This window comes from Manis javanica, chromosome 4, assembly GCF_040802235.1.
Source record: "Manis javanica isolate MJ-LG chromosome 4, MJ_LKY, whole genome shotgun sequence".
In the NCBI taxonomy this organism is placed as follows: domain Eukaryota; kingdom Metazoa; phylum Chordata; class Mammalia; order Pholidota; family Manidae; genus Manis; species Manis javanica.
In genome coordinates, this window is record NC_133159.1 from 167,666,073 (window position 1) to 167,683,690 (window position 17,618).

At 36.1% G+C, this 17,618-nt stretch overlaps 2 protein-coding genes across 5 annotated transcripts in view; both read left to right on the plus strand.

The window, feature by feature from the left end:
- The window catches only part of NSF (N-ethylmaleimide sensitive factor, vesicle fusing ATPase), a 152,609-nt gene that overhangs the window by 34,553 nt on the left and 100,438 nt on the right, over nt 1-17,618 (plus strand). For all 4 annotated transcript variants that reach the window (XM_036997147.2, XM_036997145.2, XM_017647523.3 and 1 more), the window contains 3 exons: nt 2,198-2,297; nt 4,674-4,713; nt 16,253-16,419. In XM_036997147.2, coding sequence (XP_036853042.1) covers nt 2,198-2,297; nt 4,674-4,713; nt 16,253-16,419 — 307 coding nt within the window. The remainder of the gene's footprint in view (nt 1-2,197; nt 2,298-4,673; nt 4,714-16,252; nt 16,420-17,618) is intronic.
- Nucleotides 5,872-6,459, plus strand: LOC118968135 (signal recognition particle 9 kDa protein-like). Its single transcript, XM_036997149.2, has one exon. It carries the CDS (start codon nt 6,035-6,037, stop codon nt 6,398-6,400), a length of 366 nt encoding a protein of 121 aa, XP_036853044.2. The 5' UTR covers nt 5,872-6,034; the 3' UTR covers nt 6,401-6,459.

Here is a 17,618-nt window from a genome sequence, read left to right on the forward strand (position 1 = left end):
AGAAAGACAAGTACCAAATGATTTTCTTCATTTGTGGAGTGTAACAACGAAACAAAACTGAAGGAACAAAACAGCAACAGACTTACAGATTCCAAGAAGGGACTAGCAGTTACCAAAGGGGGGGGTGGGGGAGGGCGAGTGGGGAGGGAGGGAGAAGGGGGTTGAGGGGTATTATGACTGGTGCACATGGTGTGGGGGGGATTATGGGGAAGACAGTGTAGCACAGAGAAGGCAAATAGTGACTCTTGGGCATCTTATTATACTGTTGGGCAGTGACTGCAATGGGGTATGGGGGGACACGAAAATATGGGTGAATGTACTAACCACATTGTTTTTTTCATGTGAAACCTTCATAAAAGTGTATATATCAATAATACCTTAATAAAAAAATTATTCTTGCTGGGTTGGAAAGTGAAAGAGGTGAGAAAGAGCTATGTATTTTAGTCTTCACTGTATTTAATCTAAACTGATAAAATAATGTTTTCAAAATCATACATACCTTTTTATTAAAATATAACCTGTTTTTTATCGATTTTCTTAGCAGAATTAGACATACTAGTTATATGAATCAATCATATATAACCTAGTCACTAGGTTTTTGGCTCTGGAGTCAGATTGTCTGAGTGAATCCTGGCTCTGCCAGTTACAAACTGGGTGACCGTAATTAAGTTATTTACCGTCTCTGTGCCTCCGTGTCCCAGCCTATGAAATGGGGATGATGATAATGTCTTCCTCAGGGTAGATGTGAAGAATGACTTAGACAAATAAAGCACTTGGAAGAGTGCCTAGCACATTAATAAGCCCTCAATAAATATTAATTGTTTGATCATTATTACTGTGATCATCTAAGAGACATGAAAATTAAAAGATGTACAACAAATGTAGAATCTTTATAAGCATCTTTTATTGTCACTTATTTTAACTGATTCCCTACATCACCCACTGTCAGAATTTCTGAAGACCATACTACCAAGTTCCATGCCATCCATATGCTTCTGAAGTTGGTAGAGGTAAGGAGGTGAAGGGGCTGTACCAGAAGGCAGACTAGGGAAATAAGGAACAGAGAAGCAAGATTTTAACTGAGCCTTTCTTTGGTTTTTTTAAGGTATTCTATGAAATACTTGAGTTTCGTAGAGTTAGAATTGCTAATCATCTGTGGCTTTCAGCTTCAGAGTAAGGGGCTGTACTATGTGATTATATTAATATTGTTTCCAGTCCTAAAAATTCTGTGATATGAAGTTGAACACAGAGCTTTCCACATATAAGCTGGAGTACGAATACTCAGGGTGGGAATTTGTTTATGGAATTCTTTTGCATTTGTCAAATGATCACTGTACTCATGGTAGGGCCACTTAAAATTTAGTAGATATAAGGAACTTCTGTTCTTAGTGGCAAAACAATATGTATAGAAACATTAATGGTGAATAATTAAAAATTACAGCATTCTACAAAATAATTTTTAAAAAGTGCTCTTGCATAAGAGTTTGAAGCTTCTATCTCCCAGTACTTGGTAGTGTCTTGGTGTAGGAGATTGTCATGAGATGACTATATTTTATTTGTTTATGGGTAACTTCTGAGCAGAGTGAATTAGCACAAAATGCTTTGAAATAGTAAGCACTGATATCTATATGAAAACATGTATTTTGTGAAAGTTTTTCATTTTTGCCATCTCTTAAATTTTACAGGTTGTTACTATTTCAAACTCTTGTGAGAGTCTGCAAAGAAATTTAATGAACAGTCCTAAAAAGTAACTTTTTTTGGACTGTTATGTCCTGGCTCTTCTATCTTTGGTTCTCCTCCCTTTATCTACTTAAGATGTGAAATAATTCTCAGTAGAGGAAATTCACCTAATTTTTACTTAATATCAAGGACTTCAAATCACTCCTCAGTTTTACGTAAACTCAAAGTGTAATGAAATTGAAGTTTTGGATATTATGTGCTCTCTTGAACTTGGTTCTGATTCTGCTTCATGTGTGTTTGGCCCAAGGTTCTCCTTATGTCTGGAAAACATTTTGAAGTGCTGACAGTTTTTGGAAATACAATTTGTGGTCCTCTTCCTTCAGGACTCTCATCTAATGCCATGTTTCCACCTGATAATCATAAAGCATCAGTTGTTGGAAATGTGCTGGAACACATTTGGAACTGATGTTCTTTATTTCCTTTATCATGGAGTATTGTATGTGTTTCTGACTTCTAGGCACGTGGTTGTGAGGACATCTCCCAACCACAGGTATACCTTTACACTGAGGACCCATCCATCAGTGGTTCCAGGGAGCATTGCATTCAGCTTACCTCAGGTAACTCAGATATTAATTTATATTCTTCTTTGCTTGAAAGTTACAGAAGAATCAGTTCATTTAAAGCAAGCATCATCTTATAAACATGTTGATATATAGTGATGAAAAACATCTAGGTATTTTATAATATAAGGAATTTAAAGATATATTCTTAATTGCCAATTTTTACTATATCTGCTTTTCATTGTCTTGATTTTTCCCGAATATTAAAAAATTCTTCAGTAATATCAATTAGCTATCAGATAAAGTGTCAGTTATCTTAGCGTTAACTTGCAGGGTAACACAAAAAAATATAAAAACATTTACTCCTAAGATTGACATTTAGTAAGAGTGATTTTAAAATGCAGTGATGTCAGACAGAAGAGTATGATATGAGTAGTTGTTATCTCAAATTACAACCTGACTTTCTGAGCTTCCATAACCAGTGGAAGGATTATGATTCCATTTGTAACTATTGGTGGATTTTGTGGAGGGAATGGGTGCCTAGCACTGTCAAAAGCATCTAATACATAATCTAGGAGCATCACAAGTACTAGTCTGTATTCTTTCTCCTTTATCATCTTACTCATGCTGCTGATCCCACAGTCCTAAGCAATGTAAAACACAACCCCTGCCTCCTTCTAGTATGTTAATAAGCATTCATTTACTGCCCTGGGGTTTAGGGAAAGAGATCAAACACTAATTAGGTAACTACTCCAGATCTCTTCAAAACCTGAAAAATTAAGGAAAATTTTCACCCTATCTCTCTTTTTGGATGCCTTAGCATTATCAGGACTACTTTTCACATTTGTTTCTATAGATCAAAGGTCTGGTGTATTTCCTAGAGTTTGCCAGCTTTTACAGAACTACATTTGGAATTCTGGTCATCAGAAATGGGGTTTCTGACTATTTTTTCTTGTCTCTCTGCTTTAAAAAAAAGGATCCCCAGAATTTACTGTAGGCCAAGTACTATTCTAAGTTCTTTTTTGTATGTTAGCTCATCTAATTCTCAAAACAACCCCATATGATAGATAATATTATTCTTATCCCTTGAGCCTGTCTTTGGGATTAAAGCGCAGAACCTAAATGTGGCTGCTTTGTAAACCAAAGTCTGGGCTTAAATAGCATGCTGCTAAATTTCAGGTTGGCTGAAAGTGAAATGGGTAATTACAGAAGAGGGAGGTGAAGGGCAGAGGGGCAGGAGAAGTGACCTGTGGTGAGAAAGCTGGAAGGGAGAGCACTATTGTTGCACATATTCAAAAAGCAGCATCTTCTTACCTATCCCCCACAAAATCCACCATGTTCAGATGTGCAAACAAACTATTGATTTTTCAGCCAAAAATTACTTTTCTGCTGTTCTTTGGAATGTTATCAGTAATTACGAATTCTGAATCTATACTGAGCCAGGCCTGGCATTCTGCCTAAATACTATCTGTTCCACCTCTGTACATTCTTGCCATTGTAACCAGTCAGTACCTAAGGAGAAGCTAACATCTCCTTGCAAATGCCTGAAAATCCTTTGGCTAGTATCCAGAGAGAAGTGGTGACCATCTAATGATTTGAATCCCTGCTTGGGTATCAGTAAAGAATATCTGACCAGTTCTAATTTAGTTTTCCTGAACTGAATGGCTTTCTTTTGGTGACACTTTAACAAACAGTATAACTAACCATAGTACATTTAGAACACTGACATATTATGATACTACAAAGACCTTCTAGAGGATTATATATGCAAAGGAACATCCTACTCAGTGGGGCCAGCTTTAGTGTAAAAAGGCAAGCTTTGAATGTTTGGGATAGATGTTCAATATCAACTAGCATGCAAGTTTCCTAGGGCTGCTGTAACAAAGTACCGCAAACTGGGCAGCTTAAAACAACAGAAATTTATTCTCTCACAGTTTTGGAAGCTAGAAGTCTGAAATCAAGGTGTCAGCAGGGCCATGCTCTTTCTGAAGGCCCATGGAAAAATCTGTTCGTGCTTAGCTTCTAAGGTGACTGACAGTCCTTAGTGTTCGTTGACTGGTAGATGGATCACTTCAGTCTCTGCTTCCATCATCACATGACTTTATCCCCGTGTGTCCATGTGTCTCTTCACTTTTTATAAGGACACGGTGGTATTGACTTAGAGCCTACCCTAATAAGATATGCTCTCATCTTAATGTGATTGCAACTGCAAAGACCCTATTTCCAAATATGCTCATATACGCAGGTGATGTGGGGAGGCTAAGACTTCAACTTAACCTTTTTGTGAGACACAATTCAGCACATAACAAGCATACCATGGTTTGTTCTTTGAATGTGCTCCTGAAATTCATAGAAATTCCTCTTTTCCTCATTTCTCCAATTTCGCTTGATTTGCTCTTAAGCATCTTTTTTCCTTCTCTTTTATTTTTACAGCGAAAATGGGCTGGACTTTCTATTGGACAAGAAATAGAAGGTAGGTAAATTTTTTAGCTACCTGAGGTAGATTTTTCTTTATGATTTTCTCACAGAGAGGTCTGTACAATTTTCTGTTGCTGGTTGCCAGGCCATTAAACATTCATCCTATTCTTATTACTGGTTAGATCTATGAAAACAGCAAGTAAATAGTTATAGTGTCTTCCTCTTACTGACTTGCTATTCTGCCTGGAAGTTGGAGTCTAATGGGGGGAAGAATATCTGCATATTCATAACTAGCAGAGTGTGTAAAAGGTAAATATGTGCACAAATATTACCATTAGGAGTTCTGTGTAAAAGTGCCAAGATAAAGTGGAACAGGGTGAATTGGAGACTGGAAACTTAGCCAGAGAAATCTTTCTAGGCACTGGAGTTTTGAGCTTGATTATGAAGTAGGGGAAAAGCATTACATGTTAGACACAAGGAAGAGAGGCTTTTAAGATGAGAAATAATATAAATAAAAGGTTTGAGACGGGAGCAAACAAATCATAGACAGTGCTTGTGAGGTATGTTTGCCTGATTGAAAGGACTTGTCTGCCTGGGTTGTATTTAGAGGTGAGAGTTGAGTAAGCTGTTAGTGGAGGGCCAGGAAGTATGTACTGAAAAATTTGGATTTTATGCAAAGACAATTGAAAGCTCCTAAAGATTTCTAAAAGAACCTATCAAAATCCTACCTTTAGAACAGAATTCTAATGTCAATGTGGATAGAATGTAGTGAGGGGTGGGGAGAGCTTAGGAGTCAAGGAAAATAACTTGGGGGTTATTTGCCTTGCCTAGAATTAAGTTGAATAGGACTTAGTGAAATTGTGGCTTCGGAAAAAGTTTTTTAGTCTAAGTTATATTGAAGAGGAATAATTGGTATTCCTGGGTGATCCATTTTACTGTATACTGAAATATGTTTTCTGCTGGGTTTGGAAAGATAAATCAGGAGATATCTTATTTATCCAAAGATAGGTTATCCTCCCTTTAACCAAAGATAAATTTAGATTAAAGGGAAGAAATGGTGGCAATACTTGAGCGAGTGATGTATATTTTTTAGTAAAGTATGTTATAAAGTCATCATGGGAAAGGGCATAGAAAGCAATTTATGACTTGAGAGGGAAAAAAGGATTAAGCCACTTGCAGATTATAAGCCAAAGAGCTAATAAGCAAAAACTTGGCATCCTGTCTTACGCAGTGTGGCAAAGTTCAAAAAGTAGAGTATGAATCTTATTGTCAGATAATTGCATGTCAACTTCATAGATACAGTAGGAGAAGAAAATAAAATGCAAGTGTAATTAAGCCAGCTTTTTTTCTGCTTGCTTTTAAAACTTAAAAAATACATGTTAGGTGAGGCGCTAGGTGGGTTGGTGAGTTGGTGGGTGGGCCGGGTCGTGCGGCCTCGGGTCCCGGCCTTGCCTCCCCTCGCTTTCCGCCGCGGGCCCACGATGCTGCAATACCAGACTTGGGAGGAGTTCAGTCGCGCGGCCGAGAAACTATACCTCGCCGACCCTATGAAGGCACGTGTGGTTCTCAAATATAGGCATTCTGATGGGAGTTTGTGTATTAAAGTAACAGATGATTTAGTTTGTTTGGTGTATGGAACAGACCAAGCTCAAGATGTAAAGAAGATTGAGAAATTCCACAGTCAACTAATGCGACTTATGGTAGCCAAGGAATCCCGCAGTGTTGCCATGGAAACGGACTGAATGGTTTGAAATGAAGACTGTCATGTTCTTAGGAAATAAATATCTTTTGAGTATGAGGAGTGTTGGAACAGAGAATACTTTATGTAACTAAGCGGGCTGTTTAAAAGCCTAGAGGTCATCCTGTGTACTTTGCTTTTTAATGTTTACTTTAGAGAACTAGGAATGTAAATGCTTTCAGTCAGAAAGCCTTTATTTATTTTTGGAAATTGAACAAGAAATGCAGCTGTCTTGGAAACTTTTTGCAGATTATTTGATGTTACGCAAAAAATACATAATTATTCTCTGGTAAATTTGTATCAGTAATTTGAAAATGAGACCAAGAAAAGCCAATTCTTCCTAAATTTACTTAATCTTTTCTTAAAAGAAAATTGAATGTAACCATTTTGCTGGGTTGATATATTTCTTTTGGACCATAAAATTTGTGCTATTGGTGACCAACAAATATAAATATGGTAACTGGAATTGACTGTGCACAGCAGTATAACTGATGACCTGTGGTAATATAGTCTCAATTATATCTAAAAGTAATTATGAAAACTTAACTTTTGAAATTCAAACTATGTTTTTTAATATAAGGAATTGTAGTATCATTACCTTGTTGAGCAAAGACTTACTTTGAATCTGGTTTTTAGTGCTCACAAACAACTGAAGTTACTTTAAATGCATGAAGAGAATGATCACTCATGGGCTGAAACTACCGTCTACAGAAATATTTGTCTCGTATTTCCCATTAATATTTTCTCAGAAGGGCTGATTATTTGAACTGTTAAATCTTTGCATACCTCAGTGGTACCTTGTCCATTTCCCTGTTCACTTAACCATTGTTAAGCATGATTGTCACAAATTTTATGTTTTCCATTAAACCAGAAGTATGATATTACGTGATACTCACCATACATTTGGAATCTGAATTATATACCTAAATGTAATGGTCACATCTTGATTACTACATTAATATATTTTTTGTTAGGAATCTCTTTTGTTGAGCAAAGTTCCATGAGCCATATGGATTTTGGCATGTTTCAGAGAGGTCTGTAAGTAAAATATTAAATGAATATATATTATTTCTCTAAAGGTTTAAAAAAAATACATGTTTACAGAAAGGTTGTAAAAATAATACAGAGAATTCCTATATGCTACTTCTTCCCAGACTGACCAACTGTCATTTTTTTTTCTTTTTTTAGTATCATTAATCTACAATTACATGACCAACATTACGGTTACTAGACTCCCCCCATCATCAAGTCCCCACCACATATCCCATTACAGTCACTGTCCATCAGCATAGTAAGATGCTGGAGAATCACTATTTTTTTCTCTGTGTTGTACAGCCCTCCCTGTGCCCCCCCACCCCCTACATTATATCTGCTAATCGTAATGTCCTTTCTCACCCCTTGTCCCTCCCTTCCCACCCATCCTCCCCAGGCCCTTTACCTTTGGTAACTGTTAGTCTATTCTGTAGTTCTGTGAATCTGCTGCTGTTTTGTTCCTTCAGTTTTTTTCTTTGTTCCTATACACCACATATGAGTGAAATCATTTGATACTTGTCCTTTTCCACCTGGCTTATTTCACTGAGCATAATGCCCTCTAGCCCCATCCATGTTGTTGCAAATGGTAGGATTTGTTTTCTTAAGGCTGAGTAATATTCCATTGTGCATATATACCACATCTTCTTTATCCATTCATCTACTGATGAACACTTAGGTTGCTTCCATTTCTTGGCTATTGTAAATAGTGCTGCGATAAATATAGGGGTGCATATGTCTTTTTCAAACGGGCTGCTGCATTCTTAGGGTAAATTCCTAGAAGTGGAATTCCTGGGTCAAATGGTATTTCTATTTTTAGTTTTTTGAGGAACCTCCATACTGCTTTCCACATGGTTGAACTAATTTACATTCCCACCAGCAGTGTAGGAGGGTTCCCCTTTCTCCACATCCTTGCCAAGATTTGTTGTTGTTTGTCTTTTGTATGGTGGTCATCCTAACCGGTGTGGGGTGATATCTCGTGGTTTTAATTTGCATTTCTCTGATGATTAAGGATGTGGAGCATCTTTTCATGTGTCTGTTGGCCATCTGAATTTCTACTTTGGAGAAGTGTCTGTTCAGCTCCCCTGCCCATTTTTTAATTGGCTTATTTGCTTTTTGTTTGTTGAGGTGCATGAGCTCTTTATATATTTTGGATGTCAATCCTTTATCGGATATGTCATTTATGAATATATTCTCCCATACTGTAGGATGTCTTTTTGATCTATTGATGGTGTCCTTTGCTGTACAGAAGCTTTTCAGCTTGATATAATCCCACTTGTTCATTTTTGCTTTTGTTTCCCTTGCCCGGGGGGATATGTTCATGAAGAAGTTGCTCATGTTTATGTCCCAAGGGATTTTTGCCTATGTTTTTTTTCTAAGAGTTTTATGGTTTCATGACTTACATTCAGATCGTTTATCCATTTTGAATTTACTTTCGTGTATGGGGTTGGACAATAATCCAGTTTCATTCTGTTACATGTAGCTGTCCAGTTTTGCCAACACCAGCTGTTGAAGAGGCTGTCATTTCTCTATTGTATATCCATGGCTCCTTTCTCGTATATTAATTGACCATATATGTTTGGGTTAATATCTGGACTCTCTATTCTGTTCCACTGGTCTGTGGGTCTGTTCTTGTGCCAGTACCAAATTGTCTTGATTACTGTGGCTTTGTAGTAGAGCTTGAAGTTGGGAAGCGAGATCCTCCCCTGCTTTATTCTTCCTTCTCAGGATTGCTTTGGCAATATGGGGTCTTTTGTGGTTCCATATGAATTTTAGAACTATTTGTTCCAGTTTGTTGAAGAATACTGTTGGTATTTTGACCAACTGTCATTTTTTGAAATCATTTTCTCTCTCTATTCTGTCAATTCTAATTGGTATCTTTTGACTGTCATCTATTACCTATGCAACAGTTAACAATCATATTCTGCCTTCCCATTTCTCTTCTCATTTTGTTAGTTGCTTTTTTATAAGTTTTAAGTCTTTTAAGTGGAAGAAGCAAATTCTTTAAAGAACTGTGATGTAATTGACATATATTAGTTTGACATATTAGTTTCAGGTGTACAACATAATGTTGTACATAATGATTCAGTGTATATCTATATTGTGAAATGTAGTTGAAATATAGTTCCGCAATAAGTCTAGTTAACATTGTCACACTTCGTAGTTACAAAAGTTGTCTTTTTTCATATGATGAGGACTTTTAAGATCTAAAAAATTCTCTTAGCAAATTCCAAATATGCAATACAGTATTAACTATAGTCTCCATACTGTACATTTTAGTTGTTTTCTTTCTACTTTGTCAGAGCATATTTACATGCTATTCTTCACAGATGATCATACACTTATTTTAGTCTTAACTCTACAATTAAGTCTCTTAAATGATCATAATCAGTCATTTTGCTAGTTTCTACTTGGTTGGATAAAACCTATCCTCTAGTAGATTCCTCCAGGAAGTATATACATTACCGTGTTCCCTAAGTTCTTGCATGTTCAAACTATTTTTCTGTATCTTTGATATTTTAAGCACAGCTTGGCTTGTTATAAAATTCTTGGCTTAAAGCAATCCTGAGAAGGAAGAGTAAAGCAGGGGGAATTACGCTACCCAACTTCAAGTTCTACTACAAAGCCACAGTAATCAAGACAATTTGGTACTGGCACAAGAACAGATCCATAGACCAATGGAACAGATTAGAGAGCCCTGATATAAACCCAACCATATATGGTCAATTAATATATGATAAAGGAGCCATGGACATACAATGGGGAAATGACAGCCTCTTCAACAGCTGGTGTTGGCAAAACCGGACAGCTACATGCAAGAGAATGAGACTGAATTATTGTTTAACCCCATACACAAAAGTAAACTCGAAATGGATTAAAGACTTGAATGTAAGTCATGAAACCATAAAACTCTTAGAAGACAACATAGGCAAACATCTCCTGAATATAAGCATGAGTAACTTCTTCCTGAACCCATCTCCTCAAGAAAGGGAAACAAAAGCAAAAATGAACTCATGGGACTACATCGAACTAAAAAGTTTTTGTACGGCAAAGGACATCATCAACAAAACAAAAAGGCATCCTACAGTATGGGAGAATATATTTGTAAATGACATATCCAACAAGGGGTTAACATCCAAAATATATAAAGAACTTACACACCTCAACACCCAAAAAGCAAGTAATCCAATTAACAAATGGGCAGAGGATATGAGGAGATGGTTCTCCAAAGAAGAAATTCAGATGGCCAACAGACACATGAAAAGATGCTCCACATCACTAATCATCAGGGAAATGCAAATTAAAACCACAATGAGATATCACCTCACACCAGTAAGGATGGCCAGCATCGAAAAGACTAAGAACAACAAATGCTGGCGAGGATGCGGAGAAAGGGGAACCCTCCTACACTGCTGGTGGGAATGTAAGCTAGTTCAACCAGTGTGGTAAGCAATATGGAGGTTCCTCAAAAAACTAAAAATAGAAATACCATTTGACCCCAGAATCCCACTTCTTGGAATATACCCAAAGAAGACAACTTCTCAGATTCAAAAAGACATATACACTCCTATGTTAATCGCTGCACTTTTTACAATAGCCAAGATATGGAAGCAACCTAAATGTCCATCTGTAGATAAATGGATAAAGAAGAGTGGTACATATATACAATGGATTACTATTCAGCCATAAGAAAGAAACAAATCCTACCATTTGCAACAACCTGGATGGAGCTGGAGGACATTATGCTCAGTGAAATAAGCCAGGTGGAGAAAGACAAATGCCAAATGATTTCCCTCATTTGTGGAGTATAACAGTGAAGCAAAACTGAAGGAACAAAATGGCAGCAGACTTAGAGACTCCAAAAATGAACTAGTGGTTACCAAAGGGGAGGGGTGTGACCAAAGGGGAGGGATGTGGGAGGGCGGGTGGGGAGGGAGGGAGAAGGGGACTGAGGGGTATTATGTTTAGTACACATGGTGTGGAGGATCACCGGGAGAACAGTGTATCACGGAGAAGGGACATAGTGGATCTCTGGCAACTTGCTACACTGATGGACAGTGACTGCATTGGGGTATGGGTGGGGACTTGATAATATGGGTAAATGTAGTAACCACATTGTTTTTTCATGTGAAACCTTCATAAGAGTGTATATCAATCATACCTTAATAAATAATTAAAAAATAAAATTCTTGGCTTGTTTTCATTCCTTAAATTTCTTGAGAATGCTGCATCACAACTGCCTAGCTTTGTATGATACTCTTGAGAAGTCTAATGCCAGCCTAATTTACCTTTATAGGTGGTTTTCCTGCTGGGGAACACTGAGGTTTTTTTCTGTCTTTAAAGTCTAATATTTTTATTAGTATATTTCTTGGAATTGGTCACTCTGGGTCAATGACCCAGGAATACAATGGGTCGTTTCAGTATGTAGATTTAAGCTTTCTCTTATTGCCAGAAAATGTTCTTAGATTATGATTTTAAATATGAGTTCTGGACCAATTGTTTAGATTTTCTTTTCAGAGGCTCCAGTTATATGTATGTTAGACTTTCTCTGTCTGTCTTCCATTACACCACTTTCTGTTCTTTTTAAATTATTTATCTTATTTTTATCATCTTGGTTGTTTTCCTGTCTTTCTTCACTCCCTCTTATTATATTTTAATTTAAATCTACTCTCCCATGCACTTTGTGATTTATTATTTACTGCTCTTTCCTTTTCTTTGTCTTTTTCTTTAATTTCTTTCCTGAGTTCAATAAACTTTCTTTGCATTTCTTTTGTTTGTATATTTCTGTTCTTAGTTTTTAATCTTCTGATTTTAGGTGTTTTGTTTTTAGTATTATATGTCTAAATACTTGTTGAGAATATTTAATTCAGTTTAAAGGTACAGTAAATATATATTTTCTATTTCAAGATTGATATTTTGGGGGAAGACGCTTTATCAGCTGAAATGCTACAGTATTTTGTTACTTTTTTTCATAGTAACTTTGTGGAGTTATTTTGTTTTCTCATAACTTTATAGTCAAGATTATTAGTTCAAGAGCATTCTCATCTGTCAATATAGAGAAGTACAGTTTCTTTAATAAATAATAGTGGTGAGATGGGGTAGAGAGGTTGACATAGCTTGTTTCTCTTTTGTTTGTTCATGATCCTTAATTTTCCACTCTTACTGCCTTTTTTGTTTAGTGTTTTGGTATTTGGTGTTGGACTTTTAGGAAGTTGGTTTTGTCTGCTCTCCTCTCTATGTCCTGCTCTCCTTTCTCCTTTTCTTCCACAATGGGAGTGCTGTGTAATTTTGTTGTGTGTTTCTGTACTTTCAAGTAAGTTGGGTTTCATGGTATTCTCTGTCTCCTAGTAAAGCTGAAGGTGTGGACTGTATGTGGCATTATTTGCCCTTGTTGTTCCCAGGGGTTTTGGAGGGTGTATGGGAATGTTCAGATTCATGGACCACCATTATCCTCTAGATCCAAAACTTTTGAAGATATTCAAGGGTATAGTAACTTTAAACTTGTTGAAAGAAGACAAATATGTAAAGCAGTTGCCTGGAACACATTACTAGCCTGGTTTAGACCAGGCTACTATAGAGATGTCCAAGAATAGAAGTTGGTAAAGTGACAAGAAAGAACATCCTACTTCTCATTAAGGGACATGGCAACTTAAATTTCTTTTCTGAGTTAGAAGGAGCATAAATATTGGGGCTATATTTAGTTGGCTTTTTTCTTTTTCTTTGTGTAAGTAGTATAAGGGATACATTTTTTTTATTGGGGGTGAAAGTAAAGGAAATTACTTTACATATGGGCTGATGGAAAGGGTTGCATAATTAGTGCATTCCAGACTTACCTGAAAGAAATGCCTGGGGAGTTTGTTTTTTTTTTAAAAAAAAAAAAGATCCCCAGGCCCCTCACTTGGGGAGTCTGATAAATGAGTCTGTGTTTTAAACAGTCACCCTTAAGTGGTTCTTACCACCCACATTTTAGGAAACACTGACATAAGTGATTCCCTTAGTTACCACCTCCTCACCTGAAGCACAGTTAGAAGCTGAGACAGTGGAAGTGTTCAGCACCAGAGTGACGTAGGTCAGTGCATAAAACCAGGGTTCCCTATATAACACAAATAAAAATGAACACTTGTTAAATGTAATGAGAAAATCGGTGTTTATGTAGCTTAGATTTCTAACTCTTTTAAACTTATTTTTCTAAATATAAGGTTAAGAGTGTGCTTAAATTTATCTTTTAATGTAGATAAATTCTGTTGTGAAAAGGTATGAAAATTCAAGGTTATAAATCTTGATGAATTGATAAATTTGTATTATCAATTATTTATTTAACTTAGGTGGCTTAAATTGTGTTTAAAGCATTCTCCTGCTTCCAGAAATGCTTATTTTGATTGTAAAGTTATTTCTTTAAAAGGTGATTCAACTAGATTTAATAGGCAAAATTATAAGACTAATTTTGCTTAGGTGGGACTAAGGTGGAGTAAGCTTGAGGCAGGGAAAGGTTTGAGGGTCTAGGGGATGTGGATGATGTGGCCATACAGGTAGAAAACAGATTCATTTAAGTAGAGATATTGGCAGAGACAGGATAGGAGATGTGGTATGAAGAGGAGGGCTAATTCAGAGATTCTGGAACAGGTGAGAATTTTTTAGTTAAGTCAGTGATTTTAGTCTGAGGGAATTTTCTAGAAAAATCATTTAGTCTTCTCTCCATCTAGAAATGCTGTATTTTAAGTATTACAGAGTGGTGTTCAATGAACACATGTTTTTAGCTATTATAGTATACCTATCCTTATAATGTCTTTTTATTCAAAACATTGGCTATAAATTTTTTTTTACTTATAAAAATATTTTTATTGGTCTTTTGACATTATATTGCTATTAGTCATTAAATTGGAAAAAAACCAAAATCATTTTGGCCTTTTTCTCTTGGATCATCCCTCAGGGCACCTGTTCCTTTAGGGCGACAGTGGTGCTGACCATGGTGCTGCCTGCGATACTGTCCATGGTCCTGCCCATAGCATTTGAAACTGTAACAGCTTGGTCTTTTCTATTTAGGAACATTGACCATAAATTAAAGTGCATTTGAAAACTATAGTCAGTAATGATCATATTTTAATACACTTACACAGATTTTTTTATATAAAGGTGGCATACACATGTATATATACATGCATATGTGTGTACACACATATGTATTATGACATTGTGGAATTGTTTTGGAGTCTTTAATGCACACAGTGATAGCATACTGTACAGATCTTTCTGTGGTATATGTTTTTTACTCAATATTATGTTTCAATGGGCCACCCATCTTTATTAAATACACATCAAGTTTTTATTTTAATTGCTGTACAGTATTCTACATTATGAATATGCCATCTTGTATTTATTCCCCTACTGATCTATGTTTTTTCAATGTTTGACTATTACAAATAATGCTACAATAAAAATCCTATAGATCTTATAGATCTCTTTTTAGGCAAATGTTCAAGAGTCTTTCTGGGACTGATACCTGGAAATGGAATTGCTGAATCAAGTTATTTATTTTTACATTATTATTTCTTATACATATCTGCACTATGTGGGGAAACAACTAAGCTTTCTTGCTTATGAAAATTTCTGTCATATAACCTATACTCTCTAAGAAGTATTTAGAAAGAACAAAGCATCCAGAAGGGGAGGCAGGAGAATATTCTGAAATTTTCAGCCAAGATTTGAACTTACTCTTTGATCTTCAGTGAATTTTCCATTCCTCACCTTAGCTTTCTTTGTTAATTTGCTTTTGAAAATGTTTACCTTTAAAATATGTGTGTCCCCCTTTACAACAGCAAGCCAAAATATAAAAATATGATTACACAAGCATCTTCATTCAAAGATTTTTATAAGAAATACTTGTATGTAACTTAAGTGGCTAGTCTACAAAAATAAGTTTAGGACAGAATTTATATTCTGAGAGAACCATAAAGATTTATCTAATCCAGTCTTATTTTATAGATGTGACAAATCAGGACACAGAGAGCTAGATGATTTACTTAGATTCTTCTAGTTACTAACAGAATCTGTTGAAACACACAGACACCAAAGTTCCTTTGTCTTGCCTCCTTTGTTGTTAGCATGGACACTATAGGTTTTAGGCTGTTTCTGTTGTTTCATTTAAACAGTGCATTAATATATTAAGCATCTACCAAACACTGTTAGGTACTCTTAATACAAAGATGAGTTAAAAACATGGTCCTTGCCGTATTCTACATGCAGAACTTACTGTAGTTCCCTGGATATAGTAGGTACTTAGAAAGTATCTTTATAGTATTAAAAAAAATATGCCAAACTCTAACTTGCTCTGGAGCAAATCCCCCTAGTAGACATTGTTTTTCAAACTGGTTTTTTTTTGTCCTGCATCCTAATTTGTTAGGGAAAAAGAGTCCACACACCTCTCAGCTCTTTCTTGTGTCAAACAAAAATCTTGTTTGAAAACAGCATGCTCTGCCGACTCCACTGGGACTTCCCATGCTGTCACTTTGTCCTCTGGTAAATGAGAAGGAGAGAGATGCAGAGGCCTTGGAGGGAAGGCTGCGATTTCCCCGTATAAGTCAAGTGAGGGGTAAAACTAGAGAGGAGAGTGCTATTCAACATGTTCTAATTAATTCAGAGGAGAAGAAAATCTATAGTGGTTACTCTTATTTTTTAATCTGTGCCTATGTGTCCCTCCAAAGAAGGCCATGTAAAGCCCCTCTTGATCAAGTTCTGTTTGATTCATTTATGTGAAACTTTTAGTTGCTCAAAACCCAGCAAGTATTTGGTGTCCCTGTTTTTTAAAAAAGTTTCTTTTTTTTTCTAGTGTTCTTATATACATTTGACAAGGCCAAACAGTGTATTGGCACAATGACGATGGAGATTGATTTCCTGCAGAAAAAAAGCATCGACTCCAACCCTTATGATACTGACAAGATGGCAGCAGAATTTATTCAGCAGTTCAACAACCAGGCATTCTCAGTGGGACAACAGGTGGTTTTAAATTTTCTCTTATTCATTTCACTTTATTGGCATTCTAATCTCTCCAGTTGTCCAAAGTTAACTTTACTATTTAAAAACTGAGAGGAGCTTTGCATATGAACATGTATACCCAAGGTGAGTGATTAAAAAGTGAGGGGGCGTATTTGCTGAACCTCTAGGAGTTACTTCAGAAAAATTCTAAAACAGCTTTTAGGTTACAATGCACATATAATTATAGCTTTTTCCTCTGTAAATTTGGGAACACTGCACACATATATGTCTAAAATTTCTTCTTTTCTTATTGTGGGATATTTGTTCTCTATATGGATGTCTTTCTGTTTACTGGTATATTTCTGTAGAAAATAATTGTTGGTTGTTTTGGTTGTGAACTCAGAATCTTTAAGTTGTGTATATGTATTTTTAGGCTTATCATGGAATCTCTAAAGCCCATATTTTCTCTTATTTGAAATGATATTGCCCCTTTTTTTGGAACTTCGTCAATATATTGTCAACCCCCTAGAAAGAAACTGTGTTCTTTTAAATTTTTACTTATATGAGTTCATAAATTGCTTTGTACACATAAATAATTATCACTCTGTTGACCTTCTATGTTCCCTTCTTTTTGGCTTTTCTTAATCATTCCTAACTCTAAGCTCCATAGCAGTGATTCTCAAAGTGTGGTCCAGAGACCTCTGGTGGTCTCTGAGGCCCATTCAGGTTTGCGAAGACACAGCTCTTTTCATAATACCAGGATGTTACGTCTTTTTCTTCTTACTGTCTCATGAGCCTGCAGTGGTGTTCTGCAGACTGTGGGATGTGGGCTAGCATGGCACATTGACTGCTGAAGTAAACATGAGGGTCCAACTGTCTTCCATTAAGTGTGACAGTAAAGAGATTTACAAAAATGTGACAGTGCCACTCTTCCTGCTTATGTTTTCTATTTTGGAAAATGGAGGTTTTTAAAATAACTTAAAAATGTTATTTATATCAACACAGTGGATTTATTGTTATTTTTAATAAATAATTTAAAGTTTCTTGTTCTCATTTCTAATATGGTGAATGTCAGTAGATGTAATCCATATAACAAAGGCTGTTTGGGGCCCTCAGAAATTTTTAGTCATATAAAGGGATCCTGAGACCAAAAAGCATATAGTATAGCATTCTGATCTCTAATGGCTTAGTGAGATTCTCCTTGCAGTTGCTCACATGGG